We start from the raw sequence: 15,155 nt of genomic DNA on the forward strand, positions 1-15,155 counted from the left end.
AGTATGCAGTGGAAATCTGTGCATTTCACATTAAGCCTAAAATGTAATGGGAGCTAAAGAGATGTGCATGAAAATAACTGCCACAGAAAGACGTATTTGCGGTGCAAGGTAACTGATTTTCGTCAAGGGGGAGTAACAATGCATTAAAAGGCCCAGCCTGGCTCATTTTTGACTGGAATTTTGGAGGTGTGGAATTACTTAATGGACTTAGTAAATTGTGAAATTTGACATATGCATATATAATTGAAGGCTTTGACTTATAGATGATACATTTGATTTGTATGTGTTTCTTGGCTGAACAGGAGGCATTAATGTGCCATTTATATGCCATTTATAACTAATATTATATTATATAATATTATATATATATATATATATATTAATAAAACTATTGTTTTTTATGAGTATGAGACTACCTTGTGTATCGATGTTTGCAGTTATGTACCTTTTAACATTAAATGTATGCATTACTAGATATTTGAATGTACCAGTGTATTTCCTCTCCACTGAAGCTTTTGGAATAATAGTAAGATGAAACTATGCGAGGAAGTCACATAGCCTCCATCTGTAATTTGGCCTCACATTCCAGCTGCTCCCTTTGCTGTATTTGATTAATCCCCACAATGCACCATTATCAAGAACTGGATATGACTTGAACATGTGTTATTTCTATTTCAATTTTAATAGAAAACTGTTCATCCAACACATAAGCCATAAAATACTGCAAAGCGTCAGACTTTATCATGCGACCATCATCAAATTACACTCAGTTGTAGGCAGGCTTGGGTTGTGACCATTTTATGATTTACCCTGACCTAGAACGCCACCTAGCGGCTATCACAATGCCTTACATCCAAGAAACAATCAATTGGATCTAATTCATACTGCTAAATAGTGATCCTCAATTGAATTTTAAAAAGTACAAAATTACAAACTGTGCTTTTCTCTTGATTTTGTGTTGTTTTTTTCCCACTCCAACATGATGTGTCATCTTCACACACATGCTTAGTGTCAATTAGAGTAATTCTGCAGTCATTTATTACCAAAAAAAGGTGAAATAGAAAAGGCACGGTAATTGATTGGACGATCAGAAGGATCAAAGTCCCTGAAAGCCTCAGAGTCAATAAGGTTTGTAGTATTTTGATGCATTGAACATTTGTGGGAAGGAATAGTTTGACATTTTATCAACACATCATCACATCAACATAGACAGTGTGAAGTGCATGTCGTTACCATAACGTCACCCATTGATTTGAGGACAACCGTTTTGAAGCCTTGCGTCATTTTGGCCATCACCATGGTGATTTTGTTTTTTGTAACAAGAGGGTGAAGCTAAGGAGAACAGAATGCTTAATTAGACATTCATGGGTCACCAAAATGCTACAATCAGCTTTCATGAACTGAAAACACAGTGTGAAAGGGTTTCAGTACTAACACGCTCAACTCCAGACAACACCGTGGTAGCCATGCTATCTTGTGATTGATAGGACAGCTGTATTGATGAAGACCTGAAGTTTAAGCCTCTTCCCCATCGGATTCACTTTCCAGAACCTGAGGTTGTCGCCTGATTATCAATCTACCCATCTTGTTTCAAAAATGTCAAACTATTCCTTTAAGAATATCTACTTATTCACAGTATCACGTGAAATTGGCTTTTTCATAAAAGTCTACACTGTAAATACATTTGTATATTTTGAGGAGACAGGGTAATTCACAGATACTGTCGGCAGGGCCTTTTAGACAAGCCGACACCTAATTGCATAAATCAATGAACTTATAGTTATTAAGATGAATAACGCTCTTATAATGGTCATTAATTGGGAATCATGATATAATGTACTATATATTTACCTCAATACATATATGCAGTGTGCTACATACAGTAATCAATATTGCATCATTATGCTTTGCTATCAACATAATGTATGGTTATGTTTATTTATTTGTTAAGGATGAGCTTTATCTATGAGCTTTATCTGTTTTTTTTTCTTTGAGACAATACATTTCAAATGAAACATCCTATTTAAGAGTGCAGTAACTTGTGTGCCCCTCCGTAACTCCTGTGTTTATTCGAGCAGTGGATTGTAAGCTACTCTGGGCTCCTCCTGGGTAACAAACACCAGCACTTTAGCCAGGTATGTGCTGAGCGTGCCGTAGCGACGCAGCCTTAGCTCCAGAGACAGCTCAAAGTCCTGTGGCGCGTTGATGAGCTTTGCCACCGACATCACGCCGCCGGTGGGCACCTGCTCCGTCTTGAAGAAATCGCCCTCGTTGCCAGCGGTGATAACAATCTGGATGTCATCGCCGGCCACGGTGTGAGAGGGGCCCATGCGGAAGATGTTGGTGAAGACGGGGATGTTGGTGGGGAAGGTGAGGTAGTAGTAGGTTATTCTCAGGGGCATGGCCAGGCACTCGACAGACTCATTGCAAAGCAAGCGTTCACATCGACTGCAAAGAGAGAAGAGGTTTGGGGGGGCAGGGCGGGACGGGACAGAACACAACAGGCACAGACAGAAGAGAGAGAGGGGGAGAGAGAGAAACCAGGTGTAAATTTGATTTGCCGTGCATGGCATGCAGTGGAAGGCACATCAGTCTCGGCAGCATAATACATCACAGGCCAGTCATGGTGCCCTCTGTGCAATCATGCAAGAAGTTCTGTCACTGGTGCCTGCAGAGGCCATACGCAGCCTCTACTGTAACTGAGCCAATGAGAAAATATCCATATGCATTTCATCATTCTAAAACAACAGAACATGCTACAGCCGAATCTTTACAGAAGTCATTCCAGCATTGAGCATACTGGACATGCAGGGTCTTGAATAAAAAAATGAGGTCGGGTTCGAAGGCTTGAAATTGTTAACTGTTGTGCTCAGAGCTCTTGGTAGGACGATCAATTAGACCTGACTGGGCGGAACAAAGACCTTGCTCTCTGAGTGTTTCTGTGCGTGCGCCGTATCTAGTCTCTTTTCTTCACATATTGTTATGAGCACGGAGGACACATTTGAATTTGTCCTGTTCAACAACAATATATACAGATACTCACGTCTCTCCAACGCGCCGGTAATTGTTTGGACACTCGAAGGACAGGCATTTGAATCCTCCCTGTACATTAAAGCAGCTCTGATTCACTGTGCACGTGTGTGTTCCCGCCACACATTCATCAACATCTGAAAGCAAAACGCCAAAGGTGTGATTTTTAAACCAGTCATCAAACTAACATTCAAAGAAGATTGACACAGGCCTGCACTTGTAGGATAGTTTACCCTGGCAGCTGCGCCCATTGGGTGACAAGGTGTAGCCGCTGACAGGACAGGAACAATGGAAGCTGCCAGGGGTGTTGTGACAGCGATAGGAGCAGATGTGACCTCCGGTGGGCAGGGCACACTCATCTATATCTAAAAGTGTGACAGAGACAAAATCAAGTCAGACGAGTTCATTTGCTAAACATATTTTAACTGCTGAGGATTGACCTGTTTCATATATAATGCAGTTTGCTATATTGCATGCTTACTTATAGGCTGCTATAAGCTTTTAAAATGAATTCTAATCAAAATTATCATATCAAATACAACGGCATAAAAGAAAAATTACCTTCATCCTTGGAAGACACAGAAGAAAACAAAATAAAAAAATTGCAAAATAGGGATGTATTACTCTAAGTACCTGTTCGAATGGTTCACTCTTACCTTCACAAGTTATGCCATCTATGTCACTGAGCTGGTAGCCACGGCGACAGTAACACTGGTAGGAGCCATACACGTTGGCACACTCTTGACTGCATGGGTTGCTCTCACACTCATTCAAATCTACGCAGAGAAAAGATGATTACAGCTCATTCATTGACTAAGGAGTAGAAGAACTAGCTCCGGGTGAGCGAAGTACGGTGGTAAGTCAGCCAACGCACACCACTGTGGTCCCGCATGGATCCAGCAGAGCTCTCTGATGTGCTCTGCACTACGCTCACCTGCATTATCATTGGACCCACATAATATCAATATTGAATTCTGGCTGCATTTTGCGTGAAAAATGGATTAATATAATTTATGAGCAGAGGTCCTGCCTGAGGAGAAGACAGCAGGAGCCTGTCCTCCTCTGCCTCCGGCTTAGACTTTCCTGCCCTGCAGGTGTCACTGTTGATGCATTTTTAATCTGATTTTCAATATTTTTTTAATACATCATACTCCGATTCGGTAATGGTGAATTTCAACAAATTAGTCTCTGACATAGTCTCCGCTGTGCTGGACCCATCAGCCTCATGTTTTATGACTGTCTGCTCAGGAACCTCTGAAAACATATTTTGAGTCCTGCTGTATGACACTATGACATATCAACTGAACCAAGAGCTGACGACAACGAAGCGTGCCTTCACATGTCGGCAGGAGAGTTAGTTAGCTGTTAGCAGCTGGTGTAATTGGCAACAGAGCTAACAGCTAACAGAACCAAACACAGCAGGACTTAACATAGTCAGCATGAAGCATCACACAATGAACTGCAGGTTGGCTGCACGGAGCCGGTGCAGAACGCAGCATCTGCATAGATTATAATGTGAGCGTATATCTTGCATGAGACGTGGGACTGAAAGACACAGAATGGATGGTGAAATACTGTCTGCTCTGATGAAGTAGTGTAAGTCAGATATCAAACGGCTGTCTCCAACTCGATAAATGTGTGGTTGGACTGTCAAATCAACAGCGACATTGATGGAAATAAATTGGGATCTTATAACGCTATCCCTTGCAAAGTCTGACATTTTGTATTTTTTTTAAATATATTAGAATTTTTACCAATTTACCAATCAAAACAAAACAGTTTGATTTCATAGTAGGTAGTAAAAACAGACGCGTAATAAAAGATTGTCCATATTGGAGTTGATCAGGGGATTCTATTGTTCCAGTCACTGGGAATACATGCACCGGGATGCCTTCAGGGCAGACAACACAAACTGTACAAAGTATAAAAGTTCACCTGATTAAGATATTTTGTCTTACCATCACAATTCCTGCCATCAATGGCTAGCTTGAAGCCATTGGTGCAGCTACACTTGTAGGATCCCAGAGTATTCTCACACTTATGAGCACACAGGCGGCCGGGGTAGTGCCTGCATTCATTAATATCTAAAAACACACGGTCCACAGTTAGAAGTTTGAGTTCTCTCTTGCACATTTTGACCAGAATATACATTTTGTCTATTCCTGCAGAGGTTACAGGTGTATGCAGCTACTTATGCAAGAACTTCAAGCGGTATCCACCGGCTGCTCACCCTCACAAGTCCGGGTGATGCTGTTGAAGATGTAGCCAGTCTCACACTCGCAGCGGTAGGAGCCTACGAGATTGATACAACCATGACCCGCACAGACTTTTTCAGGGCCCTTACACTCATCAATATCTGTGGAAGGGAGAAACACGAAACTCAGACCACAATGCTATGCACCTCAGGACCTCAGGTAGGTTGGAATGATTATTTTGTTATCAAGGAATTCGTTTTTCAGCCGTACCAACACAGCCTCTGCCCTCTTCATTGGGATGGTATCCTCTACCACAGTTAATGGAGTTCCTCTGACAGAAGTAGGAGCCGTCCGTGTTGATACAGACCTGCCCGCGGTGGCATGGGCTCGTCTGGCTAACACATTCATTAATATCTGCCAACACAGACACAGATGACATTGTTAAATGATGAAAAGGTTGCTCTGACAGGTCCGTGCATGTAAACTTTGGCCTAAAGGTGGCTCTAGACAAAGGCTATGAAGTCATTACAACGATCCTAAACATTCATTAACTTTCCTGCTCTGTGTTTTCCTTTGATACTTACTCTCCCTGTAATTACAGATCCAACCACTCCCTCCCTTCTGGCAGTAACCCCTGTTTCTTCCTCTGCCGACTTAGTCACCTGCTCTTCATATCCCTGGTGAGCCTTGCAGGATCTAGCAATCCATCTTTGCTTGATTATCTAGTGTGCGCCCGCCTATTTCTTAAATCCCAGAAATACTTTTACTCTTGCAGCTGTTGTCAAGGGTGGTTGTAGTACGGTGCTCACCAATGCAGTTGCCGAGGGCATCCTGGATATAGCCGGCATCACACTTGACCTTAGGGAGGCAACGGAAGGACCCCTGGGTGTTCTGGCACTCAAACTCTGGACCACAGTTATGGATGCCAGTCTCACACTCGTCAATATCTGGATATAGAAATCACAGGAGAATTGCCATTGAAGAAACTGCCACTTCACCCCTTATAAAACTCACATACGCAGTAACACAGTCAAAATCAGCACAGTTGGACTGACCTTTGCAGTTGTTGTCATCAGTGAGTTCGTAGCCGGTCCCACAGCTGACCTCTCTCTGACAACGGAACGAGCCCTCTGTGTTGATACAACGCTCTCCCCCCCGACAGTTGCTCGCTCCCAGCAAGCATTCGTTGATATCTGAGTGTGTTTAAAAGCAGATGTTCTCTCACTGTGCTGATAGTGACACACAGTATTACTCTTTTTGTCTAGAAAAACACATGATCTGTTCTATGTTCAGACAAACGGAAGCATTCTGGGTTGAAGAGGGGGAGGAGTACTGCCTACCCTCACAGCTCTTTCCATCTGGCTTGAGCTTGTAGCCTTTTAAGCAGGTACAGGTGTCATTGCCCACGCAGGTATGAGCACATTTCCCTATAAAAGAAACACAAACATGTCGAAAATCTATCACTGCATTTGCCAGATTGGATCAGTCAGGTGAAAAACATGTTCACTGGTGTATTATACTATACCATTGCACTGATCGCTTAATACTGAATTATCTCCACTGTCGCTGGTTTTATCCTTGTCTGGTACTGCATGAGAGAAAAGAAAACATGCCATAAACCATAAAAATGCATTTATTGCGACAAAAGATTATGAATGATTGTGAATTTAGCTGTGGATAGATCTCTAAATAATGAACACTCTTTTTAACTATAACCATAAACTATAAAAACGAGTGTTCTTGAGCATCACACTAAATCCCTAATCAGTGTCGCCTCCCTTGAAAGCAACGACCAAAAACCAATGGCCTCATACATCCAGCAGGGGGGAGTGTGGGCTTATATTTGAACACCAGCTGCCACAAACGTGTCTTCATTCTTGTGCTCATCCTCCATTATTTTGAGACATGTCATGGGTTTGGGCACAGGTTTTCCCATGGGACTTTCTCTTTTTCTACCCTCATGTTAGTTCTCCGCTTGGAAGCAACCAAACATGGCAAAGATGTAATGTTTGGCCAACTTCATGCTTGATTTGTTTCACCCACGTAATGTTTTTGCTTCGGGTGTGGTCTGGTTGTCTGGGGCTCCATCCACGCAGCAGGCCCTGGACACCAGGCCACACTGGTAGCCCACCAACAGGTTGTGGTCACAGGGTAGGCCCTGTTCCTGGTACGCCTTCCCCAGAAGACAACAGTCACAGCACATCTGCACAACACAGAGAAGAATACAATAGAAAAATCCTAATGTGCTTAATGCGGATTGAATACATATATAAGTAGAGGAAAACCACTTAGTTATAGAGAATTATCACCTAATGCGCCAGGGTAAGTGAAATCAAAACAGCGAGTAAAAAAGAGATCGCGGGATGATGTACGAAACATGGTTTTACAGGGGTTTGACAAATGAGGAGGTTTTGATTAAGAAAGACAGCCCAGCTCTCAATCAACCAGACAGACACAATGAAGGCTGATTGAGAAGACGTGCCAACTGAATTCCGGCTTCAGACGAAAAGCAGTTTTCAGTGAGCAAGATGGACAGACAGACAGTGATGAGATGACATCATCCCCTGCAGCTGAAACATGCTCAATCAATCATTATGGCAGCCTGGTAATGCCAGTTGGGGAGGGGGATGGAAGGTGCAGAGCATGGGGGATGGGTGTGTTTGTGTCTCAGGTTGGGCAATAAGAATAGGCTATAGATGTGAAATGTACCTCTGTGGTGTGATGGTGTAGTGATGGTGATAGGACGACTGGACACATGACACAAGTCATTCAGATATCGCAACTCTATTCATTATCAATAGACATTAACTGCTAATCTGATTGTTTATATATTATTACACATTTGTAAGGTAGAAAGTCTAGATGGCAAATACAGATTTCCATATTTGGACCAATGTTTCCCGCAGGACTAAACGTAAAACAAAAACAGGACTAAAAGAAAAGTATATCTTCCATTCAACAGATGGTAAGAATTATGATACCAAATGAATGCTAATGTTGTAAATAAGTAACCTAACAAGTCAGCCATATCAACTGAAAGGATGATAGCATGTCAGCGCTGTGTTTACAGTTTGCTTCAAAAGCTAAGTTAATAACCCTTGCAATATTACATGAGTTGATGCTACCTCACCGTTAAAGAAATTGTTGAACACTTTTAAATGAGACTTTTTCACTTGCTTGACGAGAGTTAGATGAGTCATGTCTGTGCATTCGGTACCAAACTGGAGCCAGGAGACAGTTAGCTTAGCTTAGCATACAGACGGGGATACAGCTAACATGGCTCTGCCCAAGAGTAACAAAAATAGCATAGGCTAGTATTGTGTAGTTTGTGCTGCACTATTTCTTGCAGGGACTTGATGACGTCTGCGCTGCATAATGACAGACTTCTGAGACAGGAAAGATTATGAGTTAATTGTCACACCTACCAGATGCCAGTAGGTGTAAGAAAATACACTTACTGGCATCCCCTCCTTGGCACATTTTGCCATGTGTTGATGTGCAGTATGTTGTGAAACACATAAAGGGGCACTCTCAGGGGTGGGTTGAAGGAATGAAAACTTAAAAAGGTTGAAAAGTGTTTGGACGTCAGCCTGCAGAAGATTCTAGAGTCGGAGCTGAATTTATTATCCATCTGACAGCAACAAACTCCACTCCTCCCCAGAATGACATGCCTCATCCTGCTCAAAGTACACACACACACACACACACACACACACGCACACACACACAAACATCATCGCTCTCATCAATCATTGGCTTTCAAACTGGTTGTCCGGCAGGGTGATGTACATTGATTGAGTAGAGGGAGATTTTTGGGGCACAATGTGATTTAATTCCCTTACAACAAACGTACAAACACACCTTTGTAGTCTTGGCCGCGCAGGTGTTTGTGAATAAAGAATCGCAGGCTCCCTCGTCTTTAGCCATGTTGATTCCAGTGGTGCACACGTTATCCTCAAGTACTGTTACACAGCACTGCTCCTGCACTATCCTGTGAGCGAGGAGAAAAACACAAAACACAGGTGGTGCATTTATAATCTCCTTGGTGAAATACAACTCTGCTGTAGCCCATTAAAATGAGCCTGGGGCAAGCCTGATGGGGATCTTAGAGTTGTCGCATTAAAAATATGTGGATGAGTGGGTTGAGTAAGCCCTCTGTGGATTCCGAGGAGGGCATTGTACGGTTTATTGTTTTGCAATGCTCAAATCACTGGACTAAAACTGGGTTGAGCAAGCACTCTATTTAGGTTCCAAGATGAACATTTGTCCACCTCCACATGTACCTCACTCAGGGTGGGAGAATTAATCCTATTATAATATCACAAAAACAACCCCTTCTTTCCTGTAATAGAATGGAAACAAGTTCCCCACTGATCGGGTGACTAACAAGTACATGCAGTTTGCTTGGGGTAAATGACATCAACACATCCCACTATTTCCTTAGAAATCAGTGATGGTATGTTACAGTTTTGAAACAAAGTACAAACTTAACCTCTGTGCAAACCATCTGTGCAAATGACGATCATCTCCACAGGGATCAATAAAAAATGGTTTCATAATATGATGGCTGCTTAAATGTCACAAGCAATATATTGCTTCTGACATTTAAAATCTAGAACAAGCACAGCCCCTCACATGAGACCACTATCACACTATCAAAATATCAGTTTCTCAATGTTTGTTCAGAGTACATTGAATTGTCTAAAATCCGATGTCTGTTAGTGCACTCCAATCAGTTAAGAGTGGGTGTTTCTGTCTGGTCTGGATATCTGTCTCACTGCAATTTTACAAGACAGAAAGCAGAAAAGCCCCACCTCCCCTTACCTCTCCTCTCTCATTTCCAACCAGCTTCTTTATCAACTTACCAGAAACCTCTCTCCAAATAAACTGATCTCAAATTCACAACAAGACGCACATCTCCTCTGCAGGACCTTTTAAGGGCACAGTCGCCCTCCTGTTTTTCTTTTCTCTTCTCTCCCCTCTTTTTCTTTCACAACTTTCCCCCTTTGGTGTCTGAAGTAATCGTTCAGATTTCCTGTTATTGCCTCTCTCAATCCTCCCTCTATGTCGCGTTTCACCTCAAAGGTATTTCCTCGGTTTCGAAACAGCCCCTGTTCTGACGCCCCCCCTCAACCCTTTTCCACCCTGCTCCCCCACAAACCTCTGCCCTTTTCCTCTTCTCCCCACACACTATAATTTAGACAAATTTGGGATCACTTGGGGTGGCTATGGTAAATGTGTTTGCCATCAGTGTTCACAGCAGAGAGAACTCCCTGGCTTATGGGCCCTGAACCTGTGGCAGCACACCCTCTAGGGTTACCAGCAGACCCGTTATTATCCCATCACTATTAGTGTTTCCTGCTCTCACGTGAAGTGAATAATGTGTCTGGCGATTTACGGGAGGAAGGTAAAGTGATCTCATATTAAGGGCCTGCAGGCATCCCATACATGGTATGGGCCAAATCCCTTGAGGGCAATACTGCAGACGCCTCTGTGGTGCGAACAGAAAATGTAAGGATGTGACAAAGGGTGCAACAGACGATGGCTTGTGAGTCTGGGTATCCCCAGGCAAATCTCCTCACCAACACTTACCTGACGGTGCCTAGATAAGCGATCAGTGAGAGCAAAGTAGCAGATAGCGCCCGCTCACCTGCATGTGATTGACTCGGAGATGAGAGGGAGGGATGCACAATCCTCGTTATCACTGCCACGCTTCTGGCCATCTGTACAGCAGTCATCTATGGACATCTGTTCTGCTCCTAGAAACATGCAAAACGACACAAAGTGTGTCTGAAAAGTCAATGTGTGCACATATTATTTACTGTGCGCTGTCAGATTGACATTTTTATATCTGCCATTGTCTGGTTTACTGCAGTGAGGAGACCCCCCACCCACACAATCCCTGCAGGAGATATCTGCAATCATCACACCTGCCTGCATACTCACAAGGTGGTGAACACGCTTGCCTTGAGACTAGCTTCATGCCCTACAGCTGCTTTTGACAAAGATCAAATGGCATTAACATTAGCATTGTTTTATGACATTAAAGGTGGAATGTGTAGAGGTCCCAGTGTTGACGTTATGTCAAAGATAGTATTATGTTGCAGAGATACCTACTCAAATGAGCAAACCACACAGCTAACCCCAACCGCCCTGCTTGTAATGCCACTTGTTCCCTGAGAGGCAATAGTGAGTCACCGTAGCGTCCAGTCTTCCCTCGGTCCAACATAAGAGCACAAATGTGTAGAGCTGTACCTCATATTGAAGGTACAGGTAACATCGTGATAGGCTACAAGACGCAATGACAACAAGTGTCTTTGAATGCAAGCTGTCCTAAGAAGTGTACAACTTTTACCTTTAACGTTGATGTAATAATACCTTATACAACGGTGTCTAGAAGTTTGGGAACACTAAGTTTAGCCAAACATGGTGAAACAAGTAACGTCAGCTGGGTTAATACTGCTTAGCTTACGTAGCTAACATTATCGGGCTAAAGACACATGTCTAGGGGTGGGGTGATGGTGGCACTGCTAGATGGTGGACAATTCAATGCGGCAGAAATGAGAACGACTCATGACTTTGTATCATCCTCCCTGCCACAGGCTTTGTCTGATCATGGACAGTCCTGACTTAAACTAAAATTCTGGCCATATCAAACACATTGTCTCTTTAAGCAGCTTTATCTTTAGACAAACACATTTTCTTTTGGCAAAAAAACCCCCCAAAACAAAACACATTGGTTGACATGGATTACGATGATTAAATGTGGAAATCTAACCCAAACACAAAGAGGCTATTGCCATTGTCCTCTAAGGCAAGTTGCCATGGCGCTCTCCAAAAGATGGAAAACAAAATAAAAAACCTGTTTGCCAATTTAAATTGCCTGTAGGCCTTTTTTTGTGCCAAAGACAACGAATGATGGATATGTTGTTGCAGACAAGAGATGTTTTTTTGGTTGTTGTTTTTTTCCACTGGAGCACAATCAACTGTGTGATCCGGCTGTTTATTCATGTGGATTAGAGAGTGTGGAATGCCTCCACTCTGTAAACAACAGCCGTACCAATCACATCAAGTCTATTCATTTGACTGTGGCTGGTGTGATCTGCCAAACGTGAAATAGCTTTGGCAGATTGGCTCCTTTGACTTTTTTTTTTTTTTTTTGTCTTCGGCTCAAACCAGGAAAAGTGCATCAACTTGTTATTAACCATAAGTCCCCAAAGATTTTTAAAAAAAAGGAAAACTAACTCACCGTGAAACAAATTTTGTGAACCCATCGTAAAAGAATACAAGGTGTTGCTGGTTAGTGACTGAATGCTCTGAATTATTGGAAATAGTGATTGTGAAATGCACTGAACGGATCCATCTGTTCGAGACACAGCGTCTGACGTGAACGGTCTGGCAACAGGCAACAACTTCAGATAATAAGTTAGATTATGTTGGGAGGACAAGTGTCTGGAATAGCAGTCCTCGGTTTTAGAGATTTGCTGCTTTCTCCCAGAGGGGCAGGGGGGAATTTTATTTTAACAGATAAATCAAAGATGAAGCACAAGCAGGAATATTCATCACCACAAACCTTTTTTTCTGCATCGAACAACTTCGTAGGAACACAATGTAAACATTGCAGTAGAGCTCCTCAGCTCTCAGAATAGTTTACAGGGTTTTTTCTATAAATCTACAGCACAGAACTAAAGAAGCACAAGAAACATCAATAACTAAGAGTTTATTCAAATCAACACATCTGTTTGTTTCTGAAGAAGAAAGGCTACAGAAAAACAAAGCACAGATTTAAAACATTGGCACCATTGCGCTACTACACAAAGGATGAGTAAGCTGACATAAAGGAGTGAATATGAACAGAGGATTTATCACTAGACAGCCACATTAGCTGACTCACTACTGACTTCTGAAAGTCTGGCAGATCCCAGAATCCTCTGGCCAATAAACCTTGTAGCAGCTGGATGAAATGAGATGGCATTTTAAAAGCTTTTCACATGGGTCGACCAAGTGGGTCCTCTCGAAGTCTCTCTGTCTGTGTCTCTGAATGTTAACAACCTCCATCGGTTTGCAAAGTAACACAAGTATGTTCCAATGGGTCTAAAATAACACATTTAGCTTACAAAGGTATGATAATATGGATATAAGTTTGTACAAAGTGCCATTAATACCTCATATAAGGGTGTTGGTAAGATAATGATTAGTCCCACAACAGGGACATTTACCAAAATTCAAATATTTGAACATTTGAAAAGACAGTTGGTCTCACCATGTATCTGCTCGCACTGCTCTAAAATATTTCTCAGTAGCACTCTGCTGATATCTAACTCTAACCCACAAGGCATCACAGAGTCATTCCAACGCCACCGCCGTCTGCTGCTCCCAAACCTAAATTGAAAGACCAGAAGCGCCTTTAAAAACTGTGTGGTGCCGTTTTTATCAGAAGAGGCAAACCAGGCACGGCCGTGCTCCAGCCAGAGACGCAGTCAGTCACGCTTCTGTGTCTCTGTGATGCATTGTCTGTCTGGAGAGGGCTGATTTCCATCTTGGATGGCGGTGCTGGTTGTGAGGGCCATTCTGGCAGAGCAGCACATGGCTCGAGTGCGTCTAGACGCCTCATGTAAACAAGGCTTAATGAGCCCACTGGTGGAGCTCCACCCAGGCAGAGGGGTCGGCCTGAGCCAGAAATCACAGCAGCAGTGAGCATCTCTTTCACAGGCTGCGCTGGAGGGTTCTTATTAGAGGTTTGTATCTATCTATGTCTGCGTTAAATTCTAAGTTTGAGGTCGTGTAACAGGCCGAGCTGCCTTTAACCCCAAACTGACCTGTGTCACAGACCCCCTACGGACAAAGCAGCTCAGAGAAAAGTGGCCCTGCTGACTGTGAAAGTTGCCCCATGTGTGACCAAGAATACCATGAGCATTTGGATTTGTATAAATCACTTTTCTCTGTCCAGACCACCCTGGCCTGGTGAGACACTGCTCCATCTGACCTCAGCATAGCACACCAAGGCACTTGGCCTTTGACTTGCAGGGCAGAAAGTACAGACATGAGGGGCAGGGAGAACTCTTTATGCCATGTGACATCTTTTGTTTATCACTTTATAAATAAGCAAGGTTACAGCATAAACAAATAGAGAGTTAAAATCACACTTTTTAATGACATTTCTATAGTTATATTATCCCAGACAATGCAGTGGGCAAAGCTGCTACAAATGCTTTTATGTCACACTTGATATCATTACATTGTAAGTTGGGAGGGGAAATAATGGCAACAAGAAAAACTTCACAAGCAGTAATTTGGAGTGATGAAAACTTGATGTCACCCTGCCAGCGTTGTGAGCTGTGCTTTCATCACATGCCCCGACTAGTTCTGTGACAAAACCATCGCACTCTTGAGCCTTTATCAGCTTCATTCTTACACCGTCAAAAACCAAAACAAAAGAAAACGCTATAACACCCGCTCATGTGAGCATCGGCACATTTGTGAGCTTGTAGTTTGGATCTGAACTGATTGAAAAGTCGTCGCGTATAGCGGTGATGTGGAGTTTGTTCCGGTGAGGTAACTTACCTTGGCCAAGGAGAACTCCGAACAGAGAGCAGAGCAGCACGACGCGGGGACCCATTGAATGAAAGGAGACTGAACTTTGCGGGTGAAAAGAAGGGCAGCTGGCCGGTGCTGGTTATTCCGCAGTGTGTACGGTGTGTAAATAAAGAGCGGTGCTCAGACTCCTGACTCCGCGGGGAAAGAAACGGACGTGATGGAGCGGAGTGAGTCGCAGCTGCAGCGTGACTCAAGAAGCGAGCGTCCACTTGTGACAGCGCGAGGGGCGCGCGGCGCGCGAGGGGCGCGCGAGGGGCGGGCTGGGACCACAGACCCGCACACACACACACACGTCTTATTGCTCATAAAAAAAGAAAGTTGTTTTGTTTTTTC

At 43.2% G+C, this 15,155-nt stretch overlaps 1 protein-coding gene across 2 annotated transcripts in view; it reads right to left on the reverse strand.

The window, feature by feature from the left end:
- fbln1 (fibulin 1) overlaps nucleotides 1-15,030 on the reverse strand; it is a 28,604-nt gene extending 13,574 nt beyond the window's left edge. Inside the window, exons 1-15 of one of the 2 annotated variants that reach the window (XM_084016938.1) lie at nucleotides 14,790-15,029; nucleotides 10,876-10,984; nucleotides 9,087-9,216; nucleotides 7,269-7,428; nucleotides 6,751-6,813; nucleotides 6,566-6,652; nucleotides 6,281-6,418; nucleotides 6,035-6,172; nucleotides 5,496-5,639; nucleotides 5,261-5,386; nucleotides 4,989-5,114; nucleotides 3,687-3,806; nucleotides 3,264-3,395; nucleotides 3,044-3,167; nucleotides 664-2,448 (exon numbers count right to left, since the gene is read on the reverse strand). In XM_084016938.1, coding sequence (XP_083873064.1) covers nucleotides 2,067-2,448; nucleotides 3,044-3,167; nucleotides 3,264-3,395; nucleotides 3,687-3,806; nucleotides 4,989-5,114; nucleotides 5,261-5,386; nucleotides 5,496-5,639; nucleotides 6,035-6,172; nucleotides 6,281-6,418; nucleotides 6,566-6,652; nucleotides 6,751-6,813; nucleotides 7,269-7,428; nucleotides 9,087-9,216; nucleotides 10,876-10,984; nucleotides 14,790-14,844 — 2,034 coding nt within the window. In that variant the 5' untranslated portion in view covers nucleotides 14,845-15,029 and the 3' untranslated portion in view covers nucleotides 664-2,066. Of the gene's footprint in view, nucleotides 1-663; nucleotides 2,449-3,043; nucleotides 3,168-3,263; nucleotides 3,396-3,686; nucleotides 3,807-4,988; nucleotides 5,115-5,260; nucleotides 5,387-5,495; nucleotides 5,640-6,034; nucleotides 6,173-6,280; nucleotides 6,419-6,565; nucleotides 6,653-6,750; nucleotides 6,814-7,268; nucleotides 7,429-9,086; nucleotides 9,217-10,875; nucleotides 10,985-14,789 lie in introns of those variants that run through there. The other variant, XM_084016937.1, reaches the window with a different exon arrangement.
- Nucleotides 15,031-15,155: the final 125 nt, after the last annotated feature.

Source organism: Eutrigla gurnardus, assembly GCF_963514095.1.
Source record: "Eutrigla gurnardus genome assembly, chromosome: 9".
NCBI lineage: Eukaryota > Metazoa > Chordata > Actinopteri > Perciformes > Triglidae > Eutrigla > Eutrigla gurnardus.